This window comes from Rutilus rutilus (genome assembly GCF_951802725.1).
Source record: "Rutilus rutilus genome assembly, chromosome: 8".
Taxonomy (NCBI): Eukaryota; Metazoa; Chordata; class Actinopteri; order Cypriniformes; family Leuciscidae; genus Rutilus; species Rutilus rutilus.
In genome coordinates, this window is record NC_140222.1 from 42190194 (window position 1) to 42207042 (window position 16849).

Consider the following 16849-nt stretch of genomic DNA (forward strand, 5'->3'; position numbering starts at 1 on the left):
CTTTTATGGTTTATGGTTTTATCATTCCCTGTGTCTTTCCACAACTAGTTCTTTTAAAAGTACTGTAAATATTTTGAAAGGAGGTTGTGACTATCTATACCCACTGCATGTGTATGTACAGTAAACATAGTTTCCCTTACTGCAAACCTGTCTGGATGATTGACAGCTGAGAAGATTTTGAAACTTCACTTTCTCTCTCTCTCTCTCTCTCTCTCTCTCTCTCTCTCTCTCTCTCTCTCTCTCTCGATGTCTGTGTGTTTTCCTCCTCTTCTTTCTTACAGGGGAAGCTGGCAGATGGGAATCATTATGGAGAATATGGTGGCTGGTACAAAGCCTGCAAGGTGAACAGGTGAGAAAAATCTGCCACAGTTACTTGCCTCACTGCTAAAACAGTTTTCTGCCTTTCATTCAGTTGAAAACGCTTAAAGTCAGCATTTAACAGAAGCTGCAATGGTGTTTTCTAACCTATTGTGACGTATATCCGAGTGAAACGCTTCTGGAACAAGAACAAATGTGGGCAGGGCTTAATTTTGTCTGTGCGGAATTGATTGGATGGTTGTGGTTTGCTATTGGTGGGTCTGATGTGAGTGACAGGTTATAGCCCCGCCCTCGTCATCAGAGAATAGATGTTGCTGCAGGGAGGGGAAGTTACTCTGATTCAAATGTACAAGGACTGCAGCAAATCTTTAATAATTAAATAATACTGCATCACTTTATGGACTTAATAAAAATAAAAAAAGACCAATGTTTTTGCTGCTGCTGCTGATTAAATTTGATGACACACATGAAAGTGATACTAGTGTGCATGTGTGTGTTTTCATGCACAGCCCCACAGTAAACACCACGCTGAGGAACTTGGGCGCCCTGTACCGTAAACAGGGTAAACTGGAGGCGGCCGAGACCCTTGAGGAGTGTGCCATGAGGTCTCGCAGACAGGTGCAACATCTATAATCACTTTACTGATGCATGGTGGGAAATTATGTCTTTGTAACGCGTGTGTGTGTGTCAGGGAGCGGCAGTGGACCCTCAGAGAGATGGAGAGAGGCGGAGGAGCACTGCATCGATCTCCAGTGTGAAGTACGACTGCAGCAATGAAGCCGGAGAGGAGGGCAGTGTGGAGTGGAATGGGGTGAGGGAATAACATCTTTATCACTTAAAGTTGCTGGAAGCGTACAGAGCCTGTCAGGGAACATGGTGACAGAGAAAATATGAGATGGAAGGAAAAATTATATTTTTGTATTTTTGCATTTGCTTGAAAAAGCATTGCTTTCCCCCGAGAAACATTGCGTTTGCTCACAAAACGTTTGCGTTCTTTCGCAAAACTATTGCGTTCCTCCCGTGAAAAATTTAGTTCGCTCGCAAAACATTTGCGTTCCTCAAAATAACATTGAGTTCGCTCGCAGAACTATTGCGATCCCTGAGTAAAATTGGCTTTGCTCACAAAACGTTTGCATTCTTTCGCAAAATTATTGCGTTCCTATGGAAGCTTGTTTCCGCCAATGAATAATAAATAAATAATAATAATTGCGACTTTTTATCTCACAATTCTGACTTTTTTTCTCACAATTGCGATATATCAAGTCAGAATTGTGAGAAATAAAGTCGCAATTCTGAGAAATAAAGTCGCAATTGCGAGATATAAAGTCAGAATTGCGTGTTATAAAGTCGCAATTCTGGGAAATAAAGTCGCAATTGCGAGATATAAAGTCGCAATTCTGAGAAATAAAGTCGCAATTGCGTGATATAAAGTCGCAATTCTGAGAGATAAAGTCGCAATTCTGAGAAATAAAGTCGCAATTGCGAGATATAAAGTCGCAATTCTGAGAAATAAAGTCGCAATTCTGAGAAATAAAGTCGCAATTGCGAGATATAAAGTTGCAATTCTGAGAAATAAAGTCGCAATTCTGAGAAATAAAGTCGCAATTGCGTGATATAAAGTCGCAATTCTGAGAAATAAAGTCGCAATTGGGAGATATAAAGTCAAAATTGCACGATATAAAGTCGCAATTGCACGATATAAAGTCGCAATTGCGTGTTATAAAGTCAGAATTGTGAGATATAAACTATTCTGAGGTAAAAAATAAAATAAAAAAAATATTTTCCCTTAGAATTGGACTTTATATCTCACAATTGTGAGTTTATATCTCACAATTCTGAGAAAAGATGTCAGAATTGCGAGATATAAACTCGCAATTGCGTGTTATAAAGTCGCAATTGCGAGAAAAAAAGTCAGAATTCTGACTTTATAACACGCAATTGCGACTTTATTTCACGCAATTCTGACTTTATATCTCGCAATTCTGATAAATAAAGTCAGAATTGCGAGATGTAAACTCGCAATTGTGAGATAAAAAGTCGCAATTATCTTTTAAAATGTTTTATTTTGTGGCGGAAACAAGCTTCCATATGTTCCTCGTGAAAAATTTAGTTAGCTCACAAAACATTTGTTCACTCGCAAAACTATTGCAATCCCCGAGAAAAATTACTTTCTCTCGCAAAACATTTGCATTCCTCAAAAAAAAACAAAAAACATTGCGTTTACTTGGATGTGTTCTCTCGCAAAACTTTTGTGTTCCCCCATGAAAAATTACATTCTCTTGCTAAATATTTGCATTCTCACAAAACTATTGTGTTCCCTTGAGAAAAATAGCATTTGCTCGCAAAACTATTGTATTCCTCAATAGAAACATTGCGTTTGCTTGCAAAACAACTTTTCACTCGCAAAACATCTGCGTTCTCTCACAAAACTGTTGCATTCCCCCGGGAAACATTGCGTTTGCTTGCAGAACATTTGCATTCTCCCGCCAAAACTACTGCATTCCCCGAGAAACATTTGCATTTGCTAAAAAAACATTTGCGTTCTTTCGCAAAACACAATAGTGTTCCCCCGTGAAAACTTGCTTTCTCTCGCAAAACTTTTGTTCACTCGCAAAACATTGCATTCCTCAACAAAAAAAACATTGCGTTTACTTGCATGTGTTCTCTCGCAAAACATTTGTGTTCCCTTGAGAAAAATTGCATTTGTTTGCAAAACTTTAGCATTCCTCGAAAAAATATATTGCGTTTGCTTGCAAAAAATGTTTCACTCTCTAAAGCGTTCGCGCGCAAAACTATTCCGTTCTCCTGAGAATCCTTGCATTGCAGATAATGTTTGCTGTGAACATTCGATGTGATAACCAGTTCAAATGAATGACTATATGTGTCTGTGCAGATCGATGAGAACATTTCCATGCCGCCTGCGACAGATTTTTTAACGTCGAGATTTTCTAATCTCTTTTCCATCACTCTGCAAAGAAAATTAGACAACTAATAAGAGTTGCTCTTTCGGTCACGCACTTTTAGTATTGAAGCCGCTGCCGTTACATAAAATTATGGTTTGGTGGCGCTCACAAACAGGCTATTTTGCCAATCGACAGTGAACAGCAGAAGAAGAAAGCGGATTTCTGCTTTTTCATAAGCGCCACCTACTGTCAGTGAGTGGATCTGCATATTTATTCTGCCTATCTGTCGGTTTTTACACATCGGTCTGAACAGACAAATGAGACGCGAGCATCGGAACTAATTTTCGTGCAGAACATTCGTGTTGGTGTGATGAGTTTCATCTCCTAAAAGCCACGATAACTATAACGATAACGATAAAGATATAATTCTAAAAATCGTTCTTAACGTGAAAGAATAGCCGTTCACGCCACCACTATAACGATAACAGCACAGAGAAACAACATCATTGGAATTACTTTCAGAACGATTTTTTTCCAGCTGATGAAGGATGAAAACATTGACAGCCAATCAGAATCCATCCTGCTGTGACGAGCTCGAGCATTTAAAGCGACAGACGACAAAATTGCTACACATATACTCACATTAAACAGAGCGATTCTGTGCGTTGCTAATATAGTAATCATTATAGGTGTCTTTATACTTATCGTTCTTAGTGTGAACGGGCCTTAAGAAAGCAGAATTTAACATTTTTGTGTGAGTTTTACTCTGCGTAGGTCTGATTATTGTGATTATTGGATTAAATATGAATTATAAGCCATTATGTAGATTATTAAATACAACAACCCTAATAAAACACACACATTATAGATTAATTTTCGCAGTTACTGCACAATAACGCAGCCGTGTACAGCTGGTGTAAGCCTGTGACGGTCAGTGAGTCTCTTCAGCGTGCCAGAGTGGCTGTCGTCCCCTGCTGATGTCATATCCTGTGTGACATCAGTGATATGTGATACTCTCCAGTTAGCAGTCATCCTCTCCTTACCCACAAAACCCTGACCACTGACACTAATATTACGTTACTAATGTTCTGATGCTCAACCATGATCAGCAGTTACTGCAAAGCTATATTTAACCTACCATACAATTAAACGTCTGTGATTATAAAACAGAAGTTCAAAAGGTAAAACTGGCCGCATATAACGGTCGTATTCCAGAAGCAAGAAGGTTTTTAGGGTGTTTGCGTCTTAAGCTCATCTCTTTACCACGGTAAAATCACTGTAACAGACGTCCTCTCGGGGCTTAATGCTGGTTCAGTCCTGCTTAAAGTCCCCCTGTGGTGAAAACTCAGCTTTTAATGTTGTTTATGTGTCTATGTGGTGTTTTTAATGTGCTTTAAGACAAACCATGTGTAAATTCATAAGTCGACACCATTGCTGAGTATTTCCTCCTTAAAACTGCAGTGAACCAAAGACAGTCTCAAACACACGCTTTGAAATCGCTGGTGTTTCTGACGTCACAAACTACCTTGTAACCAATCAGATCAACGTGTGATCGTCAACCAGTGGATCTCTGAGCTGAGTGAGTGAGTGGAGGCGTGGCTCATTTGCATATTCATAGAACCGCGCATACTAAATGAGGCGAGGGTGTCGAGTTACATTCAAGATATTTTAAGGCATGAAGAAATTATTTTCACAGGAAAAAAATGCTTAAATATGTCATTTTGGTGATCAAAGATGAGTTTTAAGGGATAAAATGATTGACTACAGGGGGACTTTAAGATATTTAAAGACCTGAATGTCTCTATGCACCTTTATGGACAGACACACTACCTTTACTTGCTTTTCAGTGATTTCCTCCTGATGTTCCTGTCTCATTTGTGCTTTTGTGTCCTTTCTCTCTCTCTCTCTCTCTCTCTCTCTGTGTGTGTCTGTCTCTCTCTCTCTCTCTCTCTGCATTAGGCCTAAGCTCTCATCATCTTCCTCTCTCTGCTCTTACAACAAATCAAATTGCATCTGCCTGATCTAAATGGATCCCTGTGCCTCTTCCTCTCCGCCGGATGGAGTCCAGCACAGCTTTGACTGTTTGCTAGGGCCGATGGGATATCATCTTACTTCCCCTCCCTGTGTATTCTTGGCCTCGCTTTCCCCCCTCTCTTCCACACACTGATCACTCGTTCGCTCATTCCTACTTGTTCTCTGCGTTGTCTGTTTTCATGCCTACACTGTATAACACTGATGTATTAACTGTAATCTACAACCTCAGTGAAACACACCTGTCGGATTAGCAGAGTGAATTCTCATCATGAACGGGACAAATCAAAAGACAAAATTATATTTTCATGCCAGATACGCACATTTCACCCCAAATTCTCAATGTTGTATTGGCAAGATTTCCAGAAGCAATTATTATAATAATTAAAAAATTATAAATGGTTTAAATTAAATACACTACTGTTCAAAAGTTTGGGGTCAGTAAGATTGAAACAATATTTTTGAAGGAAGTCTCTTATGCTCACCAAGGCTGCATTTATTTGATTAAAAATACAGTAATATTGTAAAATATTATTACAATTTAAAACAGCTGTTTTCTATGTGAATATACAGTAAAGTGTAATTTATTCCTGTGATCAAAGCTGTATTTCCAGCATCATTACTCCAGTCTTCAGTGTCACATGATCCTTCAGAAATCAGTCTAATATGAGGATTTGATGCTTAAGAAACATTTTTGATCATTATCAATATATATATGCAGTATTTCAGAATTCTTCATATATATATATATATATATATATATATATATATAGTATTCTTTGATGAACAAATAGTTCAAAAGATCAGCATTTATTACAATGTAAAAGTCTTTACTGTCTTTACTTTTGATCAATTTAATGCATCTTTGCTGAAGAAAAGTATTATTTTCTTGTTTAAAAAGTCTTACAGACCCCAAACCTTTGACCGGTAGTGTAAGCGTAGTATTGTTGTACTACATCTAATTTATGATCATTTCATACAGCACTGGATTGTGCCGCTGTATTATATAAATCCCCATTTCTTGCCTTTGATTTAGGAGTGAAATGCATTACTTTGTGAGATTAATTTTATGTTACTGTTTTACAGTTACCTATGGAAGCTTGTTTCCGCCACAAAATAAAAAAAATTAAATGATAATTGCGACTTTTTATCTCACAATTGCGAGTTTACATCTCGCAATTCTGACTTTATTTCTCAGAATTGCGAGATACAAAGTCAGAATTGCGTGAAATAAAGTCGCACTTGCGTGTTATAAAGTCAGAATTGCGAGATATAAAGTCAGAATTGCGTGAAATAGTCACAATTGCGTGTTATAAAGTCAGAATTCTGACTTTTTTCTCACAATTGCGACTTTATATCACGCAATTCTGACTTTATAACACGCAATTGCGAGTTTATATCTCGCAATTCTGACATATTTTCTCAGAATTGTGAGATATAGTCATTTTTTTTTTTTTTACCTCAGAATAGTTTATCTCACAATTCTGACATTATAACACGCAATTGCGACTTTATATCATGCAATTCTGACTTTATATCTCCCAAGTGCGTCTTATAAAGTCAGAATTCAGACTTTTTTTCTCGCAATTGCGACTTTATATCACGCAATTCTGACATTATAACACGCAATTGCGACTTTATATCATGCAATTCTGACTTTATATCTCCCAATTGCGTATTATAAAGTCAGAATTGCGTGATATAAAGTCGCAATTGCGAGAAAAAAAGTCAGAATTCTGACTTTATAAGACGCAATTGCGACTTTATTTCACGCAATTCTGACTTTATATCACGCAATTCTGACTTTATTTCACGCAATTGCGACTTTATTTCACGCAATTGCGACTTTATTTCACGCAAATCTGACTTTATATCTCGCAATTCTGACTTTATATCTCGCAATTCTGACTTTATTTCACGCAATTGCGACTTTATTTCACGCAATTCTGACTTTATATCTCGTCAGAATAAAGTCAGAATTGCGAGATGTAAACTCGCAATTGTGAGATAAAAAGTCGCAATTATCTCTTAAAATGTTTTATTCTGTGGCGGAAACAAGCTTCCATAGTTACCTCATAATTCAAACTAACACTTTAAATTACAGTGTCAGTGTTACATGTGTTAAGTTACTTATAATAAATTGAAAGTTTTACCAATATCCCACAGCGAGATCATATCGTTCAGAAGTATTAATCAGTAATAACCATGGGTTTACGCACAAATAAATGTACACACAATTTCTTTTAAATTAACTGCTAAATGAGGACCTTGCGGAAACAATGTCCATTGTGAAAAGCACTATATATATATAAAAAAGACTTGACTTAAATACATGAACACTGTAATATAACGTGTGACTATACAAACTACAGAACAAAGCAGATATATCCTTTTATACATGTCCTGTTATGAAATGTTACTCAGCAGATTTTTGTTAATATATACCCAGTTCAGCCCCACTCACAGATATATTAACTTTTAATCTGCAACACATAGCAAAATGAAAGTGTATGTAGAAATACAGCGCGGCCCAAAAGCCTGAGACATTGAATGCATTGTTTTATTTTATGTTACAAATTATATTATCAGCGTTACATTTTGAGTGTAAGGTTAAACTGGAAAATTAACATGGATTTGAAAATGACCTAAAAGTAGTGCAGAATCTTAATTATATCGTTATTTTATTTAATATCTTTTCTTTGTGTTACGTTTATATCTACATTCCCAGGTTGTATGTCCAACTTTTGGACATCGCGCTATGTTATAAAGCAGATTTGGTCCCAACACGATGTAATGTGTTTGCACTTATACATAAAGTCTTTTTATTATTATTTTGAAGACTTGAATTGGATAGGAAAAGTGGTTGTTATTTTTGGTTATGTGTCAAGTAATCTCTAAACTAATTCATCGTAGGCTTTTGTGTTGCCAAAGACAACAGTAGAGGCAGCGAGTTTTACAGTCACATTTTCCTCAGAAAATCAAGTTGCAGTTCCGTTCGGCTCCACTAGTGCAAAATTCCCTGAAATGATGCACTTTCATCTCTAAACTAAAAACTGAAAACTTTGAATGCGTTTTGGCCGTTCATTTACACGACAACAGCGTTTTAAGGGGATAAAAACACAAACTTTTGAAAACGGGTGTTTAATAAGGGGAGAACTTCCACTCTCAGTAAACTTCCGGCTTCTGAACTGGCTGCAGTTCCACTCTGGCTCCACATGAGGGCGCTCACAGGACGAGTGCAGAATGAATGGAGGTCTATGGCGCTATACCCCTCAAAATCCACTTTTGTACGATGTGACGTCATACACATCGTACGACCAGAGATACTGCTTTACGGCAATCCTTCAGTCACTTTGGTGCTTTCGCGCTCTGCACTTTCTTTTCTCTCGAGGCATCGACAACACAGCCGACACAGGCAAACACATGTGCTAGACGAGTTTTTGTTTTGTTTGTTTCTGGTCCCGCTTCGGATGCCACGATGCCATCAAGCGGTATCTCTGATCGTATCAGTCCTTCACCGACCAAGTTCATTAGCAGAATGCTAGCGTGTTATGGGCAACAACAACTCAACCTGTAAGTAATCGAAAGGACATAAGTACTCGTTCATTCAACTTTCGACCTATACCCCATGTTGAACTTGCAAAACCTACAATCAAATCTGAGATTTCTCAACGGCAATCGGGCGAAAGAGACAAATTTAGCCGTCTAGCTCCATAGCTCCATTCATGTTGCACTCATGGCCGATCGCCCCCAGTGGAACTCTGGTGGAACTACAACCAAAATCCGGTACAATAGGACTTAATAGGGAGTGGCCAGGCTCTCCGTAGACGGGCTCTGGTAAAATCAAAAACGTGAATCTGTGAAAACGCTGACGTCATGCGCATGCATATGTTCAGTCTATAGTGTTTCTTTACAAAGTGACATCGCCACCTACTGGCCTGGCATGAATAATACAGCGTTTTTAGTCGTTTTCACAGATCCGTGAGATCGGGGATCACTTTGACAACGTTGTCGTCTGTACGCGAAAAATGCAAAGCAAAAACTTTTCCGTTTATAGTACATCGTTGTTGTTTAAACGAACCTAAATGTATTACTGCATGTGTTTACCATTCCCCTCGTGCCATACCGCAGACCAGTCAGGTTTCGTGACTTAGTGTGGCTGTAGAATTCAAGGCCTCGCTGCAGATTCATGGGATGTTTCAACTGTGTGTGTGTGTGTGTGTGCGCGTGTGTGTGTATAAATATATATATGTGGCTCTTTCTGCACAGCAATGTACGTCTTCATTAACCTCATATGACCCAATAAAGACTTGGAATTAGTGGCCTGGGCTCTCTCTCTATGTGCATAAATGGAAATTATACGTGAATGTTTTATTGGAGCCATTCACCACACTGTGACCTAGTTTCTGTCACTGGCAGTCGTCACACAGCTGGCGTTTGCCTCCGTTTTCTTCACCATGAAAGCACTGAGAATGGATTAAAGTAGAAAGAGTGGGGTCATTTCAGGACTCAAGGGGCACATGTGCTGTTAAACATCTGAAACCTTTCCATCTTATCTTGATGTTGGATTTAGCATTTCATTAAAGACTGTTTGCATAGCTAATTGCTGCCGGACAACTTCAAAACGGCAATGCTTATCTCAGATTGCATGGATTTAATACTCAACTCAGTGTATTGGATTTCCCCATCGACAATAAAGCAGTGATGCTATAGTTAACCTGGTAAACCCTAGTTGCATAACCTGAGAGTGGTGCAGTGGTGCGTCTGCCAATACAAACATGTTCTGCCATCTGCTGGACTAAGAGCTACACTGCAGTGGTCCAGTTCTTTTCTAATATAAGGCACTTTTAACACGTTTACCACTTTACATTGGTAATTGACAAACCTGCCAAGATTTGGCCGGGTTTTTTTTTCAGATTATCACCTACCCAATATCTACTGAAAATGCTAAAAGTTTGCCAAGCTAGTACGCTGAGTGGTTGAAGAATAAGAAGCATTTAATTTTACAATCAATAGCTTTGTTAATTTACTGTACCAGTATACGTAACATAATTTAAAAGACAATGATTGTCGTATAAACTTAAAGGTACAGTTAGCGATTTCTGTTGAAAGTGGATCGACCTGAGCGGCACAGCACACTTGTAGGCAATCAGCAGTAGGGGGACGTGTCCACTCATGATGGGGGAGGAAAGAGAGTGAGCCAATCAGCAGTAGGGGGCGTGTCCACTCATGATGGGGGAGGAGAGAGAGTGAGCCAATCAGCAGTAGGGGGCGTGTCCACTCATGATGGGGGAGGAGAGAGAGTGAGCCAATCAGCAGTAGGGGGCGTGTTCACTCATGGTGGGGGAGGAGAGAGAGTGAGCCAATCAGCAGTAGGGGGCGTGTCCACTCATGATGGGGGAGGAGAGAGAGTGAGCCAATCAGCAGTAGGGGGTGTGTCCACTCATGATGGGGGAGGAGAGAGAGTGAGCCAATCAGCAGTAGGGGCGTGTTCACTCATGATGGGGGAGGAGAGAGAGTGAGCCAATCAGCAGTAGGGGTGTGTCCACTCATGATGGGGGAGGAGAGAGTGAGACAATCAGCAGTAGGGGTGTGTCCACTCATGATGGGGGAGGAGAGAGTGAGACAATCAGCAGTAGGGGCGTGTTCACTCATGATGGGGGAGGAGAGAGAGTGAGCCAATCAGCAGTAGGGGGCGTGTCCACTCATGATGGGGGAGGAGAGAGAGTGAGCCAATCAGCAGTAGGGGTGTGTCCACTCATGATGGGGGAGGAGAGAGAGTGAGCCAATCAGCAGTAGGGGCATGTTCACTCATGATGGGGGAGAGAGAGAGTGAGCCAATCAGCAGTAGGGGCGTGTTCACTCATGGTGGGGGAGGAGAGAGAGTGAGCCAATCAGCAGTAGGGGCGTGTTCACTCATGGTGGGGGAGGAAAGAGAGTGAGCCAATCAGCAGTAGGGGGCGTGTCCACTCATGATGGGGGAGGAGAGAGAGTGAGCCAATCAGCAGTAGGGGCATGTTCACTCATGATGGGGGAGGAGAGAGAGTGAGCCAATCAGCAGTAGGGGCATGTTCACTTATGATGGGGGAGGAGACAGAGGGAGCCAATCAGCAGTAGGGGTGTGTCCACTCATGATGGGGGAGGAGAGAGAGTGAGCCAATCAGCAGTAGGGGGACGTGTCCACTCATGATGGGGGAGGAGAGAGAGTGAGCCAATCAGCAGTAGGGGGCGTGTCCACTCATGATGGGGGAGGAGAGAGAGTGAGCCAATCAGCAGTAGGGGTGTGTCCACTCATGATGGGGGAGGAGAGAGAGTGAGCCAATCAGCAGTAGGGGTGTGTCCACTCATGATGGGGGAGGAGAGAGAGTGAGCCAATCAGCAGTAGGGGTGTGTCCACTCATGATGGGGGAGGAGAGAGAGTGAGCCAATCAGCAGTAGGGGTGCGTCCACTCATGATGAGGGAGGAGAGAGAGTGAGCCAATCAGCAGTAGGGTTGTGTCCACTCATGATGGGGGAGGAGAGAGAGTGAGCCAATCAGCAGTAGGGGTGTGTCCACTCATGATGGGGGAGGAGAGAGAGTGAGCCAATCAGCAGTAGGGGGTCGTGTCCACTCATGATGGGGGAGGAGAGAGAGTGAGCCAATCAGCAGTAGGGGTGTGTCCACTCATGATGGGGGAGGAGAGAGAGTGAGCCAATCAGCAGTAGGGGTGCGTCCACTCATGATGGGGGAGGAGAGAGAGTGAGCCAATCAGCAGTAGGGGGTGTGTCCACTCATGATGGGGGAGGAGAGAGAGTGAGCCAATCAGCAGTAGGGGTGTGTCCACTCATGATGGGGGAGGAGAGAGAGTGAGCCAATCAGCAGTAGGGGGCGTGTTCACTCATGATGGGGGAGGAGAGAGAGTGAGCCAATCAGCAGTAGGGGTGTGTCCACTCATGATGGGGGAGAGAGAGAGTGAGACAATCAGCAGTAGGGGGCGTGTTCACTTATGATGGTTGAGGAGACAGAGGGAGCCAATCAGTGGTAAGGGCGTGTAGATCATCATATGGGCTATAATAAATACTACATTATTCCATAAAAAAAAAAAAAAAAAAAGGAAAAACCTCCATACTTGTTTTCATCCAAAATATAACAAAGGTTATAACGTGAGATTGTGTGTGTGTTCAGGATGGGACTCTCAGGAGAGCCGGCTCTTTCGGTAAACTCAGGGAAGTCCTGCGCAGAAGCAGTGAGATGCTGGTGAAGAAAATCCAGGGAACGATGCCACCAGAACCTCGCAACTCAAAGTGAGACACACTAACACAGTGATTAATCAATGTTATATTGTACCGGTGATGACCTTTAAACCCATACTTTACTGCCTGATTCCTATGAAGGGTTATTATGTAAATGCAACGACTGAGTTATTTATCTTCCCACACAGTATGAAGAGAGCCGCGTCCCTCGGCTACCTGAACAGTAATGGAGATGAAGACGACTCTTTTCAGGTGAGATGATTTAGGGAGGATCCCAGGTAACATAAAATATGATCTAAGAACGGTTAGCTAACGTGAGTTATGAAAATGCTATTTCTGAATGTTCTCTGAACATTCAAAACAGCCAATTTTTAATGTTTAAAAAAAAAAATTCTTGGTTATGCGAACGTTAAAGGTACACTATGTAATTTTTTGTGACTGTACTAAAGCACATAAATATAGTAATATGTTTGTAGAGGTTTAGGAACCATGAATGAACATACTTGTTTCTCTGAAAAACGATAATACAGCCAGTTATTCTACTTTGAAATGTGCGTTTTTTCTGTGATCCCATCCACTGCCCGAAACTGTATTTCCACAGCCCGGGTTGCCAGTTGGTGAAACACACAGCGTATTGCAGCCAAGGAAGAGAGTAAAAAAACTAAGTCAGAGATCGCAGTTTCTATGCTTAAATACGGCATATTAACGTGGATAAATCAACTCAAGTGTAAGACTTTGTGGCCTTCCGTTGTCAATTGCACTTCTGTTGCGTGTCCTCAATCTGGCAACCCTGTGAGCGTCGAGTCTGAGGAGGAGGGATTGGATTGGATCCCTCTCCAATATTGCGTATTTTGAATGCAGTACCCATTTCAACCACTAGTCAATATTACACACTGCACCTTTAAGGAAACTTTACATTGTATCATTCCTCGAACATTATGGGAACGTTACTTTTGAATGTTCTCTGAACGTTCTGAAACAAGTAGTAACATTTAAAAAACATTACTAAAACATTTCAGAAAAAAATGTTAAACGAACGTTGTATAAATAAAGTTTTGTGCTAGCGTTTTGAGAACATTATTAAAGACCAGATAACGTTGAACTAATGTTCTATTAACGTTACTGGAAGAACGTTTGTTCAGAACCTTGAGGGAATCTTACCAGAACGTTATCTTAACCCTCATGTGGTGTTCATGTCATTTTTGACTGGAGAAGATTTTCTTTTTCCTGAAAATACTAGTTAATGTTATCGCATTGAACTGAAACTTAGTGACTTTGTTCACAGAGACTATAACAAATTTTTTTTTTTTTTTTTTGTGTTGTTTTTTTCACCTTGTTACACTTATGGTGTTCCCGGTCAAAAATGACAGGCCTACACAAAATAGCTTATAAATCCCTCGTTATGCTATATTATCCCCAAAAATTGGATTCAATCTTTTTATCAACTTGTTTCCTTTCAATTAGGACTGGTTTTGTATTCAATTTTCAAACAGTTTAATTGTAGGAGTCATTTATCCGAGCTTATGCACCTCAGTTTTTGAGTGAAAAAAGCATCATTTGTTAATAATTTTGGCAATATTGAGAAAAATGCCTACTATCAAATAAATGAGGCCTATGAATAATCAGATGCAAATATAAATATAAAACCAGTCCTAATTGAAAGAGAACAAGTGGACAAAAAGATTGAATCCAAGATTGGGTGAAAATATGGTATAATGCGTGATTTATAAGCTATTTTTTATAGGCCGGTCATTTTTGACCGGGAACACCACAAGTGTGACTATGTGCCATATTTTTTACAAAACAAAAGTTTCAAAACAAAATTCCTGGTGAAATATTAGAGTAGACTAGTGTGATCAACAGTAGCCATTTTTTTCATTTTTTTTTTTTTCATATTTCCAAATTTACTCATAAATTATTTGTTTTTTACTCAAAAAATGAGATGCCTACTCTCAGATAAATGAGGCCCATGATTAATCAGATGCAAACAGAAATATAAAACCAGTCCTAATTGAAAGAGAACAAGTTGACAAAAAGATTGAATCCAAGATTGGGTGAAAATATGGTATAATGAGTGATTTATAAGCTTTTTTTTATGGGCCTGTCATTTTTGACCGGGAACACCACAGGTGTTATAGGGTTTTGAACACCACATGAGGGTTAAGTTCTGGGAACGTTCCCTGTTAGCCAAGTTGACAGCACAATCTCATGGAAATTCGTAACTATTTTTCATTTTGGTGGCTAATTCGTTTGAATTTGTACAATCTGCTTATACGCCCCAGTGACGGGTATGTTTAGGGCTGGACTTTCATGCTAACTTTTTTGCTAATATTTTTAGGGCTGTGAAACGATTAATCGCGATTAATCGCATCCAAAATAAAAGTTTGTGTTCTGTGAATATATGTGTGTACTGTGCATAATTATTTTGTATATATAAATACACACACATGCATGTACATATTAATATACATGCATGTGTGTGTATTTATATATACAAAATAATCATGCACAGTACACACACATATATTGTGTGAACACAAACTTTTATTTTGGATGCGATTAATCGCGATTAATCGTTTCACAGCCCTAATTTTTGTATGAATCACAATGTACGAATTCATATGAAATCGCCAGTTCGTAACACAGCTGAATGTTGCAGTGAGATCAGGTTGGGTTGACGTGTGAGATGAATGAAGTCATGTTGATTTGTTGGTTGTCCTTCACAGGGTTCGGGGGCCGTGAGGACTCTGAGAAACAGCAGACCTCTGAGCTCAAGCACAGTGGAGCTCTACAAAAGCACAGACTAATGAAAAATACATGTGTGTTCTGGCTCATTTATCACTAGACTCACGAGATTTGTGTATGTTGGAAGCTTTGGTTCATGTGCTTTTAATCATGAATGTTTTTAGCATTCTCTCACACACTCATATAAATCACGCATGTTTCACTTTCTTCAAGGAATAGTGCATCCTTAAATGAAAACTCATCATGTACTCACTCTCATGTGGACCACAAATTGATCTATGTTCACACAGCTCTTTTCTGTACAGTGTAAGTGAATGGAGATGGGTGCTGCCAAACTCTAAAACAAAAACAAAAACTCCATTAAAGTAGCCAATAAAACTTGAGCACTGAAGTCATGCTGTACAGACCATAATGCATGTCTTCCCTGAGGGTGAAGAAGTTCATTGATGATCTTTCCCTCTGCAGTAGCCTGTGTGGAATAAGACGCGTCGTATGCACTACTGTTATGGTGCCTTTTTAGCATCGTGACAATGATAGAAATTAAATAAACAGTGCTTTAAATTTTACCTAGTTTATCTAGTATTCAGGTACAAAATACTACAGAAATTTGAATAATAAAATGTAAAAATAAAACACTGCATAGTCTGTGTGAATTAAATATAGAATGATTTTTGTTAAAGAATGGTTTTTATATTTCGCAATTCTTACTTTTTTCTCACAATTGCGAATTTATTTCTCACAATTCTGAGCAAAAAGTCAAAATTGTGAGCTTTTTCTAAGATACAATCTCACAATTTTAATCTTGCAAATCTTTTTCTCAGAATTGTGAGATAAAAAAAATTGCAAAATCAAAATTGTGAGATGTAAAGCAGCATTTCTGAGGAAAAGTCAGCTCACAGTTCTGACTTTTTTCTCGCAATTGCGAATTTATATCACAATTCGAACTTTTTTTCTCACAGTTATGAATTTAAATCTCACAATTCTGACTTTTTCACACAGTTGCGAAATTTTATCACAATTCTGACTTTTTCCTTGCAATTAGGAATTTATAACTCACAATTCATTTTTTTCGTAATTTTGAGTTTATTTTTTCTTGCAAAAATAAGCAAGTATTTGCAAGAAAAATAAACTCGTACTTTTTTCTTGCAATTTTAGATTGAGTTTAGATCTTGGAATTCAGACTTTATTCTTGCAATTTTGAGTTTATATCACAATTCTGACTTTTTCTCACAATTACGAGTTTACATCACAGTTCCAAGTTTTTTTGCAATTACTTTTTTCTCGGAATTGCGACTATATATTTCACAAATTTGACTTTTTTTAACTGCTTAAATATTACTTGCAAAACAATATTTTACGTTGAAAACACTGGAGTGTGATGGCTGCTGTATGGGAGGCTTTGTCTGTACAGTTTTGAATTATGTAATGAGTGATTTTAACCCTAGTGGGAAAGACCAGAAATCCACCTGGCTTATTCTCTCAGGTATTTAATATCCTTTGACACATATTTAGCAGTGAAATTCGACCTCCCATGACAAAGAAACCCAGTGCACGGGCATTGTTCAGACAGAGCTCCGGAGAGGTGTTGTGTTCCTCCTGACCTGATTCAGCAGTCATGC

At 39.4% G+C, this 16849-nt stretch overlaps 1 protein-coding gene across 2 annotated transcripts in view; it reads left to right on the plus strand.

Annotated features, from left to right (window-relative positions):
* klc4 (kinesin light chain 4) overlaps positions 1-15767 on the plus strand; it is a 41584-nt gene extending 25817 nt beyond the window's left edge. The window contains exons 11-16 of one of the 2 annotated variants that reach the window (XM_084418003.1): positions 282-349; positions 828-936; positions 1010-1129; positions 12418-12536; positions 12674-12737; positions 15212-15767. In XM_084418003.1, the coding sequence (XP_084274129.1) occupies positions 282-349; positions 828-936; positions 1010-1129; positions 12418-12536; positions 12674-12737; positions 15212-15292 (561 nt within the window). In that variant the 3' untranslated portion in view covers positions 15293-15767. Of the gene's footprint in view, positions 1-281; positions 350-827; positions 937-1009; positions 1130-5180; positions 5619-12417; positions 12537-12673; positions 12738-15211 lie in introns of those variants that run through there. The other variant, XM_084418004.1, reaches the window with a different exon arrangement.
* The last annotated feature ends 1082 nt before the right edge of the window (positions 15768-16849 follow it).